The sequence below is a fragment of the Rattus norvegicus genome, chromosome 5 (genome assembly GCF_036323735.1).
Source record: "Rattus norvegicus strain BN/NHsdMcwi chromosome 5, GRCr8, whole genome shotgun sequence".
NCBI lineage: Eukaryota > Metazoa > Chordata > Mammalia > Rodentia > Muridae > Rattus > Rattus norvegicus.
In genome coordinates, this window is record NC_086023.1 from 139,372,864 (window position 1) to 139,392,077 (window position 19,214).

The following is a 19,214-nucleotide window of genomic DNA, read 5'->3' on the forward strand; positions in this document are numbered from 1 at the left end:
AAAGATGATGGAATGAATCTTTTTTCTTACAGTTGTGATTCCAAAGAATCCTTCCCCTTCGTCTGATGTGAGCACTGAGAAGCCCAGCATCAACAGCACCAAAACTGTCTTGGAGCCTCAGCCAGGGCAGAGAGGGCGCAAACCAGGAAAGAAGCGGGGCCGAACGCCCAAGATCCTTATTCCCCATCCCACCTCTACCCCATCCAAGTCAGCTGAACCTTTGAAATTTCCAAAGAAGAGAGGCCCCAAGCCTGGCAGTAAGGTAGGTAAAACGTTGGTTTCCCAGAAAGAGATACAGGAGAGCCAAGAGGCAACTCATTCATACGTTTCGCCTTGAAAAAGAGCACACCTAGCCATCTTGTCCATCTAGTGGATGGTTTTTTAAGGGGAAATCCTATGTTATTCCTATTTAGCACTTATCTGGAATTTGCTAATGTTAGAGTAGGAAACAAATTTTGATTTTTGAGAGGATCTATCTAATGTCTTCAACAGATAACAGTTCTGCCCCTCACTATCCTTCACAAAACAGAGATCTAACATGTAAACAGAGTATATTAATTCGGTCAATGTATTTCTTTTGTTATTCCTTCCATTTCTTTTTTTTTAAACTTCACTTAATCACTTAATGTCAGGCTATAATAGATGCTACCACACCCATATTGTGATACCTCAAAGCTCTGCGTGATACTACTAGCATTATTCTATTATGGAGTAAGTTAGAGCTTAGACATGTGAAATGGTTTAAGAGTGCAGTGATAAGTTCCTAGATCTAGTTCCAAGATTGCCACAACATACACACCTTCTACACCTAAGAGACATACATTTTCTTCTAATGTGGGAAAAGACCAAGTCCAGCTTTACTGATTTGTTACTGAAAGGACTACCTCTTGAGCCATCCCACCTATTCGTGGGTATCTTCCCTAGCAAAAGCAATGGTGTGAAAAGGCTTCTCTGTGGTCTCTGTCAGCATAGCATCTCATCTCCACTTGACGCCCAGTAATCAGCGACTTTTCAGACCCTCCCTCCTGAGTTGGATTGAGTCATCCTATGGAAATTTAACCCTGTTCACACTGGTTCTCCATCGCAGTTCCCATATTTCCCAGAGTTAGTTATTTGGCTGACTTATTTGCTATGTCTGTAAGTCACTCTAGCTAACCTGTGTCCTTACAGAATATGAGCTCCTCAGGGTCAATTACCTAATCTTTTCTCTTTTCTTCCTATGGTGCCTTATATCTTAGTCTCTTGGGAGATATTCTGTATATGGAGGATGGGTGGATGGATGGGTGGGTGGAAGATGGGTGGATGGGTGGATAGATGGATGATTTTAGTCGTAATGTTACTACTCTTAGTTATCTATTTTTTGATTGGATATGAATTCTCAATGTCACCACTTAATCTTTCTGTATAACATAGAATGCTATTTCTGATCTGTTGCCACTAATACCTAGCCCTGGTCCTTCCTTTTATCTACTAGTATACTTACTTTTACTCTTACTAGTATTACTATTACCATTACCACCACCACCACTACTACCTCTACCTATTACACAATTACTTTATTATACTCGTCTCTTTTTCATGTGTGGAGGAGAGGCTGCAGGCCTTAAGGATGCCAAGGCCAGAGAGGCATGTGGGTATGTCTTGAGGGTAATCAAAAGAGTGAATATGTATCTGAGAGATTCCAAAGATAAAACAAGGGCCTCCGTAAGTAGGAAATCACACAGAAGGCCTTTGTTTCAAATACAAGAACTATCTCAAAATAGTAGTAAGACCTATGGTTGCCAGTGTTTCTCATTTCCATTTAGAGAAAGAAAAAAGTAATAACATTAAACCATAAACATTAAACTTTCTTCTGCCTTTAGCTGCCCCATTTACAAAGGATTTGGAGTCCGTATGGTACGGAATTTAACATGGAAGCACATTAAGCTCTTTCTTTTGGGAAGATCAAAATTATATACATACATTCAGAAAATGTTCACTGAGGACTTTCAATACGTACAACTTTGGGGCCAATTACTAAGCAGAGAATAAAGATCACATGTGGTTCCACTGATAAACACGCTGGCCTCATGAGTACGCTGCGTGATAGGGAGAGAGGAGGAGGAGAGAAGTCACCTTTATGGTAGCAAACTTTTCCTCATCCGTTTTAACAGAGGAGACCTCGGACTTTGCTGAGCCCACCACCCACCTCACCAACAACCAGCACTCCTGAACCGGACACCAGCACTGTTCCCCAAGATGCTGCCACCATCCCAAGTTCAGCCATGCAGGCCCCCACAGGTAGGAGGATGGAACCAACTGCAGTTGCACTTGGGGCATGGTATCTACATTTCCTCTAGTCTTCTACCAGTAACCAGCCCTGTCCACTTGTAAATCTAGGTAGAATTTAAAAAAAAAAAAGCAAACTCCTTGGCATTTGAAATTGTCTTAGAGAAACTTTCATTTTGTCAGAGGGGGAAAACTGGGGCAACTGTCCTGTGAACTCAGAGCTGGGGCATCAGGGCTGATCGCAGATGGAGCACTCCCTTCTTAATGGCCCCTTAGAGCAGTCCAGGGAGGCTGCACCATTCAAATTTGGATGAAAAGCTTCCAAGTTTTTCCCCCCTCATTTTTTTTATTTTCTTTTTTTTATTGGCTAGATTTCTTTATTTACATTTCAAATGTTATCCTTTTCCAGGTTTCCTGTCCATAAGCCCCTTATCCCCTCCTCCTCCCCCATAAGGGTGTTCCCCCCCATCCACCCTCCCTTACCCACCCCCTGACATTCCCCTGCACTGGAGGTCCAACCTTGGTAGGACCAAGAGTTTCTCCTTCCATTGGTGCCCAACAAGGCTATCCTCTGCTACATATGCAGTTGGAGCCCTGGGTCAGTCCATGTATAGTCTCCATCATTAATGAAGACAAACCTTTTTACACAGTGAAAATGAATTTTACTTTGGAGACTAGTCAACAAATGATTGGCTAAAAGCAAAATCTCATAGTTGATGAGGATGAAAATCAACCTGGGGGTAGGGGTGGGGGTGTGAGTACAGGTGCACATGCAAAAGTCACACCTATCTGTCCCCATTTTATAAAATATCTGTAAGGGTAACCGTAAAATACCTGTACCTTTAAAACTTCAGTTACTGTGTAGTTACATCTGTGTGGATGGCGAAGAAATCAGAATGATCTCACAGCTGTTAGGGTAATCTTCCTCTTAGCATGAGTTAGTGTATCTCTGTCCAAACCCCAAAATGCCAAGAAACAGAAGGGTACTCAGCCACCGCTTTCCCTCCAGATAGCTTCAAAATGCAGTGCCTTCCTGGAGCATGCACAAGGTCTGTGTCTAGGTGCCTGGTTATTGTTTGACTTTTGGTTGGGGAAGGGTTCATACGAATTTTCTGTTGTTCCAAAACAATTCATTGAAGAAACTATCTTTACTCCTTTGTCAAAAACAAGGTGAATTCCTGTGAGTTTATTTCTGGGCTCTGTAATGTCCTGTTCTGTTTGCCCACTTGCCAGTATACACTCTATGGGTGCAATGACTGTATGCTAAGTTTTAAGGTCACGAAGTTTCAGCCCCCAACTTTACCTTCACCTTTAATACTCTATGGGATAGTCTGGGTCTTTCGCCTCTCTAAGTAAAACTCAGGTTCCACTTATTGCTCTTCCAAAAACAAAAACCAAAACCAAACTTCTGGGAGTTGCTTAGGTGTACATGTGTAGCACATGTATGCAGGTGCCCGTGGGAGCTGTAAGTGGACATCAGATACTAGCAACTGGAGTTACAGGCAGTTGTAAGCCATGCAGTGTGGGTGCTAGGAACGGAACCCATGGTCTTCCTGTAAGAGAACCACCGAGCCATCTCTCAGGCCGACTTTCTGGGGTTATGATTGGCATTAGAACCTCTAGATCACGTTAGGAAAGACTGATTTCTTAACAGTGAGTTGTATTATATTCTCTATTAATTTGGAATTTTTATTTCTTGGTTTTTTTTTCAGAATAACAATTTTAATAATAAAAATCTCATGCACGTTTATTATGTTTATACCTTTGTTGCTATTAAAACATTGTTAATACTGAGTGAAATGATTGACTTTTAAATATTAACCTTATATTCTGCAGCCTTTTATAATTACTTTTTAGTTCCAAGTTTTTGTTTGCTTGCTTTTTTAAAATCAGTTTTTTCACATTCTATATGTAGATAATCATGCGTGATCCAGGACAGGTTGTTTATGTCCTTGTATGTTTACTTTTATTATTTCTTCATATCATAGTCCGCTATCTAGAACTCCCAGTAAGATGTTGAAGAGATGAGAGAGGGCTTTCCTCCTCATCCCAATGAGAATTTCCTTAGTTCCTCACCACTCAATGTGCCAACTGGAGGAGTTTTATAAAAGTTATTTAACAAGTTAAAGAAATTCCCAATTTATGTTCTGAGATACTTTATTGTGAAGGAGTGTTGTATTTCTGAATATATTGATGTGTTTTTAAATTTAACTTGTAAATATGATGATTAAGAAGATGTTTAAAATATTTTGAGGTAAGGCCTTGCTATATATAGCCATGGCTGGCCTACAACCCAGCACATATCCAGCTCACAGTTACCATTCTTTAATGTTAGCTCCCCCTGCCATACTTGGATAAATCCTGTTTGTTTGTGTCACTCGATCCTTTCTGTATGATATTGGATACTTTCAAATGTTTCATTGAAGATTTTGACATCTGTGTTCCTGAGAGGTGTTTTGGCCTACAATTTGTTTTTATTGTTCTATCTTTGGTTTGGGTGTTAAAATAATGCTGACCTCATGAGTTTGATAAGCACTTCATCTGTTTTTATCTTCTAAAGGAGATTGTGTGGAATTGGTATAATTTGTTGCTTAAATATTTGGTAGAATTTGCCAGTATTTGATTTGTTTTATATGTATGTATGTATGTATGTATGTATGTATGTATGTATGTATGTGTATGTATATACGTGTGTGTGTGTGTGTGTGTGTGTGTGTGTGTGTGTGTGTGTGCCTATTCTGATTGTATTTTCCTTTTTGTTGGGGAAAATTTCTCATTATTCTGCTCAGACTGGACCTGAACTCCTGCTGAGCTCGCACAGTCAGAGCTTCGTTTCCTGAGAAGCTGCAGTTACAACTGCATAGCCCTGTGCTCAGCCTCTGTCTTCCTACCTGCCTGAGTCTCAGGAGATGGTCTCTTATCCAGCTGGTCTATTCATCTAGGTCAGTTAATTTTTGGACAAATAAAATTGTATTACTAATATTCTCTTTTTTTTCAGTTTCAATATACTTTGACCATACTCTTTCCCCCTCCCCCAGTTGCCCCCAGATCCTCCCCTCCTTCCTAACCACTAAATTCATGTTCTTCTCTCGATATCAAAAAGAAAAAACAAAACAAAAAATCAAAAGAAAAAACACAAGTATGTGACAAAAAAAGTCAAAGAAAAACAAAAACTTTGGAGACCTTTTTATGTTAGCCAGCTACTCTTTGTTATGGATCAGATCCTGGAGTATGTGTGGTTGATATACTCAGTATCCCTCCATCAAAGAAAACTGAGTTTCCCTTTCACAGCTGGTAGCAATTACAAACAGGTTCTTGGTGTCCCCTCGAATGATTTGAACTTGTGTGGGCCACAGTCTCTGAGCTTAGATGTTTATCAGCTCTGTTGTGCCTGGAAGACACTATTTCCTTAAAGTCATCCACCACCTTGACTCTTACAGGGTCTCTCCTTTTCCACTTAGATCTTTGAGCCATTAAGGGGTGAGTGCTTAAAACTTTCTCACTTTGCACATTATCCAGTTGTATCTTTGTTAGTTTTCATCTACTACAAGAAGACGCTTCTCTAATGAGAGCTGAACTACAGGCGTGCTAGTGTGTCATTAGGAGTCAGTTTATTAGCAAAGTAATAGTAGGTTTTCCCTCGGGCCCATGACATCTAGTCCCAGGTTCTTAGCCACTTCATCCACGTCAGGCATGGGTTCCATCTCATAGAATGGGCCTTCAATTTTTTTTAAAAAAAGGAAATGTAGTTGGTTACTCCCATAATGCTTGTGCCACTATTTCACCAGTCTGTCTTGTAGGCCGGTTGCTGTGATAGGTCATAGAGTTTGTACCTGGTGAGAATGATGATTACAGTAGCCTGGACAAGAGGCTGTAATATTTAGGAGACAGCCCATGGGATCCATTTGATCAGCAGCTCAACAGTATGTAACCCATCCTGGCACAGGAGGCTTTAACTTAATGGCTTAAGATGTCTAGCTGGGGCATTATCTCCTCCATGGTGACTCCACTTAAATTCCTTTCACATGTGTGTATATTTTGGGAAGCTTCTAGAGTAGGTTTCATTTAGCTTCTCAAAAGGCCTTTAGTATTAGTGTCTCTTCCCATAGTCTCTCCTTTACCCTGCTCTCCCGCCCCCTCCCCATTTAATCTTCCTATTCTTGTTCCCCTTTATCTCTTTATAACACTATATTCTATTTCCCTCTCCTTGGAAGATCCACTCTTTTTCCTTATTATCTGCTTAATCTCTGTAGTTACTAGAAGCACATATATCTAAAGTTACAAGCTAAATAAGAGAAAACATGGAACATTTATCTTTTGGGGTCTGGGATATCTCTCTCAAGATGATTATTTCTAGCTCCATCCATTTACCTGTAAATTTTATAATTTCATCATTTTTAACAGCTGAATAATACTCTTTTGTGTACATGTACATTTTCCTTCTCTCTGCCCATCAGCTGATGGACATCTAGACTCTTTCTAGTTCCTGGATGTTATGAATAGAGCAGCGATGAGCATGGATGAGGAAGTGTCTCTGTAGTAAGATATCAAGTCCTTAGGGCCAGTGTGTGACCTTAGCTGTATGTAGGAATGTTTCTTTATGATATTTGGTGCCCTTGTATTTGGTGCATAAATGTTTAGAACTGTAATATCTTCCTGGGGTGGTTTTTTTTCCATTTCATAAAAATGTAGTATACCTTCCCTATCTCTTCTGATTAATTTTTGTTTTAAAATCTATTTGGTCAGATTATAGTCTGCTTGTTTATTGGCTCCATTCACTTGGATACTGTTTTCCATTCCTTTACCCTAAGGTGATAACTGTCTTTGATAGTGAAGTATGTTTTTGGATATAGCAGAAAAATGGATCCTGTTTCCTTATCCAAACTTTTTATTTAGAAAATGAGAGTATTGATATTGAGTGATACTATTAAGCAATGTTTACTAATTCTTATTTTTTGTTGTTATGATATGGTATTATTCTTTTTATTGTCTGTTTTGACATTTAATCTTTATGTCCTTATTGGTCTAGCTAACCTTCCTTTCAGACTAGAAGTTTTTCTTCTAGTGCCTTCTGTAAAGCTAGATTATAGACAAAAATTGTTTGTTTTTATCCTGAAATGTTTCTTTCTCAATCTGTTGTAATTGGTAGTTTTGCTGGGTATAGTAGTCTGAGCTAGCATCTATAGTCTTTCAGTTTGTAAAACATCTGTCCAGGCTCCTCTGCAGGTGTTATTCTAATGGACCTTCCTTCATATGTGACCTGGTCTTCTTCCTGTGCTGCTTTCAATAGCCTTTCTTTGTTCTGTGCATTCAGTGTTTTGATTATCCTGTGGTGTGAGGGTTTTCTTTTCTGGTCCTGTCTATTTGGTGTTCTGTATGCCTCTTGTACCTTGATAAACACCTCTTTCTTTAGATTGGGGAATTTTCTTCTATGATTTTGTTAAAACTACTTTCTGTGCCTTTGACCTCGGTTTCTTCTTTATACTCCTTTATACCTATTATTCTTACATTTGGTCTTTTAATAGTACCCCAGGTTTCCTGGATGTTTTGTACCTGGATTTTATATCTAACATTTTCTTTGACTGTGGTATTCATTTCTTCTGCCATCCCATGAAGACCTGAAATCCCCTCATCTATGTCTGTTGATATGTTGGTGAGGCTTTTCTTTTGACTTCCTAAGGTTTTCATTTTGAGTTTTATTTTGACTTAACTGTTTCTTAGCAATTCTATTTGCTAAATTCTTCTTTCGTGTCTTAAATTGTTTTCATTATTTCATTCAACTACTTCTGTTTTCATGGTCTTCATTAGGCATTTATTAATATCCACTCAAAGGTCCTCAGAGTCTACTACAGTAGGGTTGCTGGCTTTCTGCTGGAGACATATTATCTTGGTTGTTCATGTCTGTGTTTTCGCTGGGATCTAGGCATCTGGAGTTGTTACTTTTTTTAGATGTCTCTTGGTATAACTATCTAGTCTTGCCTTTGATGGATAGTTCTGTCCTTTCATTGCTATTGTCCCATTCTGGGTTCTAGCCAAGGGTGGCGGCTGTGGGGTTCCTGATAGAGAGTGGTTCTGAAGGTCAGCAGAGAGTCACAAAGATGGAGATAGGCTAGATGAAAAGACCAAAAATGGCAACAGAAAACTGGGGTCTTCCTCAGCCCACACCAAAGCCCGGTTCCAAGGAGATCCATAGCGGTGTTATCCTTATATGACATGTAGCATCGTGTCCTTCATCATTCTCACGTAAGTGACTGTGTCATCTCTGTCTTTTCCCAAAACCAACCTTTGATTTCATTGTGATTTTTTCTTTAAATTTCATTAATTTCTTCTCTCATTGTTATTATCTTCTAAGACTGGGTTTAACATTCTCCTTTTTGAGTTTCTTTGGGTGTAAACTTGTATTTTTGACTTTAATTTTTCCTAAATCTGTGTTCATTGTTATGCTTTTTCCTCTCAACACTGTTTCTGTTGTATTTCACAAGTTTCAGTAAGATTTTTTTACATTTTAATTTAGGAAAAAGTATTTGAGGTGGGTGCTAGAGATGGCTCATCAATTAAGAGCACTGGCTTCTCTTCCAGAGGACTAGGGTTCAATTCCCAAAACCCACATGGCAGCTCACAACTGTCTGTAACTCCAGTTCGGGATCCAACATCCTCACACAGACACATATGCAGTCAAAATACCAATGCAAATGAAATTTTTAAAAAACAATTTTTAGTATATTTTTAATTTGTCATACTGTTTACTTGACTATTTTAGAAACACTGGTTTCTATTTTGAATTTGTTCAGGTGTCCATTCAGGCCCTGGGTGGAGGTGGTCTCTCCCTCTCTCCCTCCCTCCCTCCCTCCCTCCCTCCCTCCCTCCCTCCCTCCCCACCCCCTCTCTCTCTCACTCACTCATAGCCTCTCTACCTGTGGATTAGGATGTAGTTCTCAGTTCTAGCACCATGTATGCTGCCATGATGAAAATGGACTAAACCTCCTTGGAATACTCATGGTACCAATTAAATGGGGTTTGTTTGTTTGTTTGTTTTCTAAGAGTTGCCTTGGTCACACACATGAGTAGTGGTCTTTAATCCCAGCACTCAGGAAGCAAGCAGGCAGATCTCTGTGAGTTTGAGGCCAGCATTACCTACATAGTGAGTTCCAGGATAGCCAGGGCTCTGAAGGGAAACCCTGTCTCAAGAAAAAACAAAACAAATAAACAAAAAAGGAGTTGCTTTGGTCATGGTGCCTCTTCACAACAGTAGAACAATGAGTTACTAAGACATTGGTATTATTTCATGTATATTTAAGCATACAAATATTCACATATAAGCCCAGGTAATCAAATATGTTATTGATAATTATTTAGAATAAATTTTAATAATTAAAAATAAAAATGTCTGTCTTCATTTAGTCTTTCTTACTTTTCTATTTATTTAGTTGCTCTGGGAATCCAGGCTAGTGCCTTGTACATACTAGGCAAGTGTTGTATCACTGAGCTGTACTCCTTAGCCCTGCCTTTCTTAGAAATTTTCTCTTTGCATGATTTCTGAGATGTTATCCTATAGGTGAGATGATTTTTCCCACCTGACTTTTTTTTTTTGGTGGGGGGGAGTCTGGTGTTTGTTGATGAGCTTTTGTTTTGATTTTTTGGTATTTTATTTTGAGACAGTCTTTCAACATTGACCTTGAATTCTTTGGACAACTGATTCCTTGTTCATCTTATCTTAGAGTTTCTTATTGCTGTGATAAAACAGCATGACAAAAAACAATTTGCCACATCAATCATCTGTCAAGAAAATGACCAACAGATTTGCCTGTAGACCAATGAAATAGAGGCATTTTTTTTCAACTGAAATACCTCTTCCCAGACACTAATGCCCAAGCCCCAAACTTAGCATAGGCATTATTTCAACTATATTGTATTGGTCAGTGAACCATGCAACCTAAATTCAAGAATAGGGAATCCCTAAGGGGACCTCACCTCTCAGTGGAGGAGGATTAAAGAATCATGAGCTATATTTTAAAACCACCTCAGACAACTCCCTAAATATAAGTTACTTATATTTTCCTACTTGAGAAATTAACTCTCAGTCCTTCACATGACTCTTCATCTAAAGTGTCATGCCTTTGCAATGTCAGGCAGCAGGTCCTCTGAACGAGGTGCAGGAACATGAGTCCTCTTAAGTGAAACTCAGCAGCCACAGGCCTTGGATGTGATTCTTCATCAGAAGACCCGTGAAGTAAAGACTCCCATGGTGCTCGTGTGACCCTGGACAGGGTTGGGATGAGTGTGTCGCAATCACTAATTGCAGAAATTGTGACGCTCAAGTGAGCACATGTGGCCGTCCCTTAGCTAGGTTGTGTTGTTTCTTAGACATCGTGTCTTCTGTTCTGTCCTTTGCCATTGGACAAGTAGGTGTTCTCCTTGCTCCCTGCCTATGAAAAGTTGAGACTCTAAGAAGATGAAGAGATGGGGCTAGGAGAACGGGGTTTTCCATTTGTACTGCCGCTGAACCTTCTAAGTCCACACTGGCAACCATTCTAACAAAGGACTATCTTAACAGTTTGAGGAGTTTTTCTGAGTAGCATCAAGGTTCAAGACAAGAGCCACAACAGGTCTCTGAAGATGAACTCTTCTCTACTTTGTGCCTCTTCTGCAGCTACAGCTAAAAGACAGCACCCTGGAGAATCTTAATAATTAAAGAAAAAGAGGCCATGAATCTGAGAAGGAATGGAAGGAGGAGTGAAATTTATGTAATTTTAATTAAAATGTTTTTAAATTGTTATGTGACAAAGAATCTGCCAGGATTTTCCTTAACAAATTCCTATGGAAATCTTTGGTCTGAAACAAATCTGTGAAGCATGTTCTTGTATCTTTCTGACTTTGGTCTGGTTTGGATTTTTGAGACAGGATGTCGCTATATAGTCCTGGTTGGCCTGGTATTCATGATGTAGACCAACCTGTCCCTGATATAAATGCTGGGATTAAAGACATGTGTCACCATGCTCCTACCTTCTTTCTTACCTCTTAAAAAGGGATTTTCTCTCTCATCTTACATTTTATTTTAAGCAGTAAGAAGGCAGGCAACACTCTGATGGCTTTAAAGAACCTTAGCTATTTCATTGAGCTCATCAAGTACAGTCCTGTTTTGTTGTTATGGTCCACAGTCATACCAAACCTTCAGTCCCTTCTTGGCACGTCCCCCATCCCCATCCTCCACCTTCCAGTCACATTGTCTTCACCTTCCTTTAAACTCACACTGATAACTTTCTGGGCAACGTTAGGCTTCCACTGAAACTCTTTTAGAGGAGCTAGGAATGTAGCCCAGTGGTAACCAACCATTTGCTTGGCTTGGATGAGGTCCTGGATTTGAGCTCCAACACCAAAGAGAAAAACAGACCAGTGGTGTGAGTTTGCAGTACTTTGCTTCTGGTACTTTCACCTCTGGGTCCAAAGCTAGTGCCATATGCTTGGTATTCGTTACTGGAGCAGCGTGTATTAGAATTTATTCTGATAAGCTTTTGCTGTGTGACAAACTACTACAGAACTAAATTTTGAAACACTAAAAGGTGGCAGGGTAGAGACAGCCCATCTATTGTATACAGTGACAGATTGGGCCGGGGGAGGGGGACTGACTAGGTTTGGGGATTCACTTTTACTCATAGCTTGCATATTGGTTCTGCCTGTTTCTCCATGTGAACCTCTCCACAAAACAATGTTTTCTCACACATAGTACTTTGGGACCAAAGAGTAAATATCTCAAGAAGTAGGAAGTAGAGGCTGCTGGTTTTTTAATCCTAGGTCCAGACCTGCTGCTGTGTATTGGTCAAGTGTGACAGCAATCAGTATGAGTATGTCAAAGACTTTCAGAGCCATGCTCTAAGACATCTTCTAGAGGTTGCATAGTTTGGTCTTTGGTATTTACATCAATGAAGTAAATCTTAGTTGCCAGTCTGTTGTACACTCATATGGTTTGCTGAGTTTTAATAAATCTCTCCACCCCCACTGCAATGAAGACACAGGACATTCTGCTGCCCCAGAAGTTCCCTCAGGCTCCTTGCAGTCAGTGTCTGCCTCCACTCTGATTGCAGAATTTCTACCATAAATTAGAGCTCCAGACCTTGAATTCGATATAAATTAGTCATGCCGTCTGTATGTACTCTTGCATCTCATTTCTTTTACTCAAAAACATTTTTGAGAGTCACCTATGTTGCTGCTGTCCATAGTTCAGGGTTTTCTTGTATCCTTTAGACGCATAGTTTGTGTGTTTCATGCTCCTGGTGATGGTTTTAATTTGAGTTTATTATAAATAAACTACCATGGATATTTATATTCTTATTAGAAGTGTCTTGTCTCTGATGTCCTCCATTTTTAGTGATTTTAGAACAAAGGCTACACTGCCAAACATGAAAATCCTCTCTTTTTCTTTTTCATTTCTTTTCTTTTTACTTTTTGCTTTTTGCTATTTGTTCTTGTTTGTTCTCTTAAATTTGGGAAGGTTTCGAGTCTACTTATTTTATCTCTCTCTCTCTCTCTCTCTCTCTCTCTCTCTCTCTCTCTCTCTGTGTGTGTTTTGATGGTGGTGTAGTCTGTACTTATATGTGTGTGCATGTAGAAGCCAATAGTTTTCTCAATCTCTTTCTACCTTATTCACTGAGGCAAGGTCTCTCAGTTGAACCCAAAGCTCACCAATATGAGATAGTCTAGGTAGCTAGACTGAGCCTTCTTTTCAGAGATTGACCCTTATACCCACCCTTGTGAGTACTGTTTTCCTGCCGAGTCAGCTATCTTAAGTTAGGAGATGAGGCAGTTTGATTGAGAGTCTTCTTCAGAGTTTACATTTTCTTTTCAGGAACCAGAAAACAAAACACAAGGTCTTTGCCTTGATTTCTTGTCTATGTTGTTCTTCTAATAGGCTATGTTCCCAGAGCTCTTGGTGGTGCAGCTTGGGCTAGTGGTAACTAGGCACAGGATTTTCCAAACCTTCTTCTTTACCATCCACAGTGTTCTGCAGCATAGCTGGGAGAATCCCAGTGGAGCCAAGTCCAGAGGTTAGCAGCTGGAAGAGAGCTGCTCTGACTTGTCTCTGCCAGGCACACTGTAAGGTTCTTGGGTTCTTTGTTTCCCGTAGTTTGTATCTACTTGAACAAGAGCGGCAGCACGGGCCCCCACTTGGATAAAAAGAAGATCCAACAACTCCCTGACCATTTTGGGCCAGCCCGTGCCTCTGTGGTGTTGCAGCAGGCTGTCCAGGCTTGCATTGACTGTGCTTATCACCAGAAAACTGTCTTCAGCTTCCTCAAACAGGGCCATGGCGGTGAAGTCATCTCAGGTAAACACTTTTGGGATAGTTTGGCCTCCTAACCAGAGTGGCAGACCTGCACTATGATGAGAGATCCTAATACTGAGTCACACTCATAGCCTCTGGAGAATGCAAAAGTATCCCCTTCATTAAGAGTCCTCACTGCTAGCCCCCAGACTCTGCTGAACCATGTGCCATATAGTTAGTATATCCCATATACCTCTGCCAAAAATAGCCAGACAGACTGCCTAGCATCGCTTCCAAACTTTGGTCCACACACAGAAAATATGAGTGTGGCTTAAAGCCATTTCATGGGTAAAATACATAGAGACTATGTTGCTGCAACAAGAGAATTTCCTCAACTGGCTTCAGAGGACCTCTGATCTCCTTTCACCCTGCCTCCTAAGCTTCTGGGCCTATAGGACCCATACAGGGGAGCTGAATCCAGGATAGAGGGTGGTTCTTTTTTTCACAGTAACTACTATTCCTGCTATGCCCTGTTTCCGTTTCAGTTTTCTTAAGTCCAAAATCTAATTTTTACCTGCCAAGCCTACAATGGCCTGACCTACCTTACACCGTCCAGTCTTTACTGTGATGCTGCTTTACAGCCCCTCCCTTTCCTCTATAGCAAGCTGCTGTGGTGTTAAGGAGCCAGCTGACAGGGAGCATAAACAACCCAGTCGTCTCTTCAGCAAATACCTGCTGGTCAAGAAAAGGGAAAACAGACTATGACAGGCTCATATCTGCAATGGTGGAAAAGAAAATCTATGTAATCTGTGGAAGGGTGACAACAGAAATGTTATGGAGCCAAGTGTAGGTAGCCACTGGATGCATGGAGGATGGGAGCTGCTGAGACATTCAGACCCAGTCCCCTGAGGCCCCAACCACTCTGCCCTCTGCAATGTCTGTCTTCCTAACTGCCTGCAATTGCTCTTCACCTCTACTGCCTAGAGTTCTTCTCTTTAAAACTTTGCTGAGACTGATTTCTCTCCCCAGATTTCCCTTTCCTCACTTCCCTCAGAGACAGTCACATGAGCCTTTTGCTTTTTAAAAATTATGACAATATCTTGATAGAAATAGATAGTACATAAAAATAAAAACAAGCATGAAACATTTCCCAGTGTTGCCCAAATCCAGTATCCTGATATAAATTGGAAAGTGTATGCTTAGGCTGCTGCTAGCAATAGCAGTATTATCTCCAACATAGCTTCCCTACTGTTGGGCAGTGTTCTTGTGAACACAGCACCCTAGGTGAGCACACTTCCTGAAAGAGGCCCAGCTAGGTGATGGAGCAGATAGCTTTATGTTCATAGTTGTTTGCACAGGTTGAGTCAAATCATACCAGAGCCCTGAGGGTGCAACAGCCTGGCACTCCCTTGATTGCACACCCTTTGGAGTTGAGGCAAAAATCAATGCCCTGGAGCAAGGGAAAGCAGCAGGAAGAAGAGCAGCGGGCAAGCAGCCTGGCGCTGCCTTTTTGTAACCTGCCAAGCCCAGGACACACGGTGAGCTGAGCTTCTCCAGCCAACACTACACTGCACTGTACAACTTACTTGCTTTGTTTACTTAACTCCACAGCCGTGTTCGACCGGGAACAGCACACACTCAACCTCCCAGCCGTCAACAGCATCACCTATGTCCTCCGTTTCCTGGAGAAGCTCTGCCACAACCTTCGGAGTGACAATCTGTTTGGCAACCAGCCCTTTACACAGACTCACGTGTCACTCACTGCCACAGAGTACAGCCACGGCCACGACAGGTACCTACCAGGTAGGAGCTGGGATGGGGCCTGGGCAGCCCTCAGATCTGGAAGCCTAGCACCCACTGTCCAGAGATCTGGTTTCCTGCCCTTTACCCTTGCCACAACCGGGTTACATCTGGCGGTTTTGCTTTTCTGCCACTTTAACTCTTCAGAATTTCCGTCCCTTTGTACTCTCTCTTTCCTCTGGACCTGTCTCTAGAAGTTGTCCTGTGATTTCCTTGTGTGCAGCCCATGAACCCGGCATCAAAGGCCTCATGTAGCCCTCCTTTGCTAGCTACAAGGTTCAGTCTTAGGCTAGAGATTGAGAAAGTTGTTCCTTGTTGATTAGCTGTCCATTCTTTTCTTTGGCACGTGGCCCTAACTTCTAGCATTGCCAGTCTAACAAGTCCATTCAAGTTCCTGCTGTTTCCAACTAGGCTGGAAAATAACTTTTTTGTTAATATACCACAATGAGAAAGCGGATGCCACGTGGCTAGGTCAGTGACTAAGCACTTCCTAACCGAGCTTGAAGAATGAGAGGAGCTCAGCATCTCTGATCTGGAATACTGGACACAGAACGAGGGAGGGAAGAAAGCTTGGTCCAAACATAGAGAGGTAGGTGGCTGTTAAGGAGGAGGATTGTTCTTTAAAAGACACCTGTGATGCTCTTTAGTAGAGAGGAGGTGCTGTCAACCTGGGGCTACTCTGTCTATCTTGGGGTGCAGGAATCTGAAAGGTGCTCTGGGGGCCTCTGCAGGAGTCTCATTCCCACACTCCCTTTCCTGTTGCCTTTTCATCGAAGTCTTAATGAAAAGACTTCTGACGGAAGTATTACTTATGGAGAATGTACCCAGGGAAGAGAGCACACACCAGTCTCTTCTGACCCCTCTATACTTCTGCAACAAATGAGAATTGCTTATGTAATTTGGGGTGAAAAGATACCTACACTACTCATTTGCCTGCATGTTAACCAAACATCTGGTCCCTGCAGCTGTACCAGGCCTCTCAGGTTGTTCTTTTCTTCAGAGGATACTTCTTAAACTACCTATTCTAAATTGCTTTTTATTTGTATTTTTTTTAACATCAGAACCTATAAGAACAGTCATTCAGTTAGAACGTTGTATTGGATAGACTGGAGTTGGTACAAAGACAAAGTGTTAAATATTCCCAGCCATTGCCATGTGGGAGCCCTGGGCTGTTTCCCTAACTAGAGGCCTAACTGGAAATCTGAAGAGGATGTGCATGAGAGGGAGCGGCATGTTCAGAAGGGCAGCTGCTCAAAGGAAAGAAACTCAGAATGTTTCCATAGAACACTGCCCCTCATGAACTGGGAAAGTACAGCAGCAGTAGTACTCAGAGGCTGCGGGGGACACGCCCACAATGGGCCTCTAGTCGTGACAAAGAGCAGGGGTGTCCTTTCCAGCTGTTACTGTGTCCTCCCTCGACCCCATGTGAGACAGGCTGCACCAACTCTGAGCCTCTCTGCTCACCAAGCTGTTCCTCGTGGAAGGTTTTCAGTGTGCTGTCTAGTTGCATCCTGCCTTCTGTTTGCTTCTTAGAAGCAGCTTTAACTGTGCCCAGACAAGCCAGGGCTTTGTCTAGACTTCTGACTCCTCACTCTGTAGCTTGTCTTCTCTGCCTCTGATACCTCGTTGGCACCTATATTTTTCTGGTTACTTACCCACCCTCTTCAGAGAGCTCCATCAGTACCCATAGCTTTCTTTTGCTTTTCCCTTGAACCTGTTTGGCTTTTTTTATTCTGTTTTGTTCCATTCCTGCAACCCTGCCTAATCATACATTTCTACCAGTGTGGTGCCCCTGGTGCCCATCTGTGTACCATCATAGTGCCCTACCTCTCTGGACTTGGCTTGGCTAACCACGTACTTATTATGTAACAGCAAGCCATGGAAAGTCCATCTCCTTTTAAGCTTCCCTACCTAAACTGAGACTGACTGTTTTCACTGCTATTATTTTGGAAACTTGCAAACCTACAGAAAAGTTACAACAACAAAAGTAAAATGAGTCCTTCACCAAGAGTTACTTCTAACTTTTGCAGTATTTACTGTTTCGCTGTTCACACATATATTTGTATCTATGTATTTAATACATATCCATGATATGTCTTCTGTTTATTTAACACACAAGAATTAACTGCAAGTGAAATTTTTGTCTTGTTTGTTTTGGTTTTTCAAGATAGGATTCCTTTGTGTAACCCTGGCTGTACTGGAACTAACTGTAGACCAGGCTTCCCTTGAACTCACAGATCCACCTGACTCTGCCTCCCCGAGTGCCACCACAGCCCAGCTAACAAGTGAAATATTTTTCTGCATACCTCTTTTAAGGAGCATAGAACTTAGGCACATACCTGTAATCCCAGCCTGCAGGAATTTGAGGCAAAAGGTTCACAAGTTAAAGGGTAGCCTGGTACACAGTAAAACCCTACATTGGAAAGAGAGAGAAGAGGGAAGAAGAGAAAGACAAGAAGGTGGTAGAAGGGCAAAAGGAAGGACATTAATTTTTGTGTTTAAGAAATTTAATGCAGGAACCAGAGAAATGGCTAAGCAGTTAATAACACTCACTAGCTGCTCTTCCAAAGGTCCTGAGTTCAATTCCTACCAACTACATCATGGTTCACAACCATCTGTAATGGGATCTGATGCCCTCTTTTGGTGTGTCTGAAGACAGCTACAGTGAATGCACATATATAAATAAAATAAATAAATACAGCTTTAAAAAGAAAATAAATTTAATATAAATAAAATATTCCTGGGCTACTATACCATCCAGATCAGAATTTCCCCAGTTGTCTCAATGATGTCTTGTGTAGCTGTTTTTGTTTGTTTTGTTTTGTTTTCTATAATCCAGGATCCAGTAAGAGCTCATGCGGTGCCTTTTACTGTCCTGTCTCTTAAACTTCCCTTACATAGAGCTCTTCTCTACTCTTTCTGCCTCCTCTGATTGCATTGGCATTTTGAAGGACCCAGTCCATGTGTTTTAGCTTTAGGTCATCAAACATTTATTAAATCCTCACTCTTTGCCCGATTCTATGCTGGATTTTGGGAGACAGCGGTAAGACAGACTGAGCCCCTGCATTCTGAAGCTGAGAGGGAAAGGCATGTGGCTAAGAGCACGGATCTGAGATGCTCCAGCCCAGCCACTTCTGATCAGCAAAGAGCATAAAAGACAGCGGCTGAGAGGTCTCGTGGGTGAGGGCAGATTAGCAGCTGAGTCCCTTCTGCAGAGTCAATGGGTTCTGTCGAGTACCAGGCATGTGGGAGCTAAAGGAAGGAGTTCCTTTGGATCCCTTACAAAAATGGCAATATGAGTCAGGAAATTTATTTTAATTCAGCTAGTTATTATGGATAGACACACTGGCTATGATTGGAATCTACCTTGCATTAACTTCTAGATCTGCTGTTTTGAGATTTGCTGGCTGCTACGTGTTAGGGGAATTTGTGCATTTGTTCTAGGACTCAAAGACTTGGGTTGTTTCTGCAGGATCATCCATCCATCCTCAGTGCCCTTGTTCCTGGGAGTCAGCTTGCTTATCTATTCAGACAGAGATAGAAAATCTCTAACTATAAAGCTTTAATGTAAATTGGCTTTCCTGCTGTGATGTTGGAGAAATGAGGGTGTGCCACTGCTCTTTGTATGTTAGTGGGCAGAGGCGAGGCCCTTGCTCTCTGCACACACCATCAATAAAAGGCAGCTCTTCTCCCAATCTTACTGCAAAAAGGTTGCTATGAGCATTCCTGGTGGAAGGTAGCCAGCAAGGGAGTGAGGAAAGGTGAAAGGGTGGAGAAGGAGTATGGAGAAAAGTCACAGGTAATAAATACTCCTAGGGGAGCCTGGAAAGGCAGGGAGGACTCAGAGTACAGAGAGTAGAACGTAGGGGAGGATTTGTAAGAAGAC

The 19,214-nt window shown here is 41.5% G+C and overlaps 2 protein-coding genes across 10 annotated transcripts in view; one reads left to right on the forward strand and one right to left on the reverse strand.

The window, feature by feature from the left end:
* The window catches only part of Scmh1 (Scm polycomb group protein homolog 1), a 124,767-nt gene that overhangs the window by 96,512 nt on the left and 9,041 nt on the right, over positions 1–19,214 (forward strand). For 7 of the 8 annotated variants that reach the window (XM_039110303.2, XM_039110302.2, XM_039110300.2 and 4 more), the window contains 4 exons: positions 33–262; positions 2,154–2,280; positions 13,391–13,591; positions 15,140–15,331. In XM_039110303.2, coding sequence (XP_038966231.1) covers positions 33–262; positions 2,154–2,280; positions 13,391–13,591; positions 15,140–15,331 — 750 coding nt within the window. The remainder of the gene's footprint in view (positions 1–32; positions 263–2,153; positions 2,281–13,390; positions 13,592–15,139; positions 15,332–19,214) is intronic. The other variant, XM_039110305.2, reaches the window with a different exon arrangement.
* Ctps1 (CTP synthase 1) overlaps positions 1–19,214 on the reverse strand; it is a 68,093-nt gene that overhangs the window by 515 nt on the left and 48,364 nt on the right. The gene's annotated exons all lie outside the window — the stretch shown is intronic.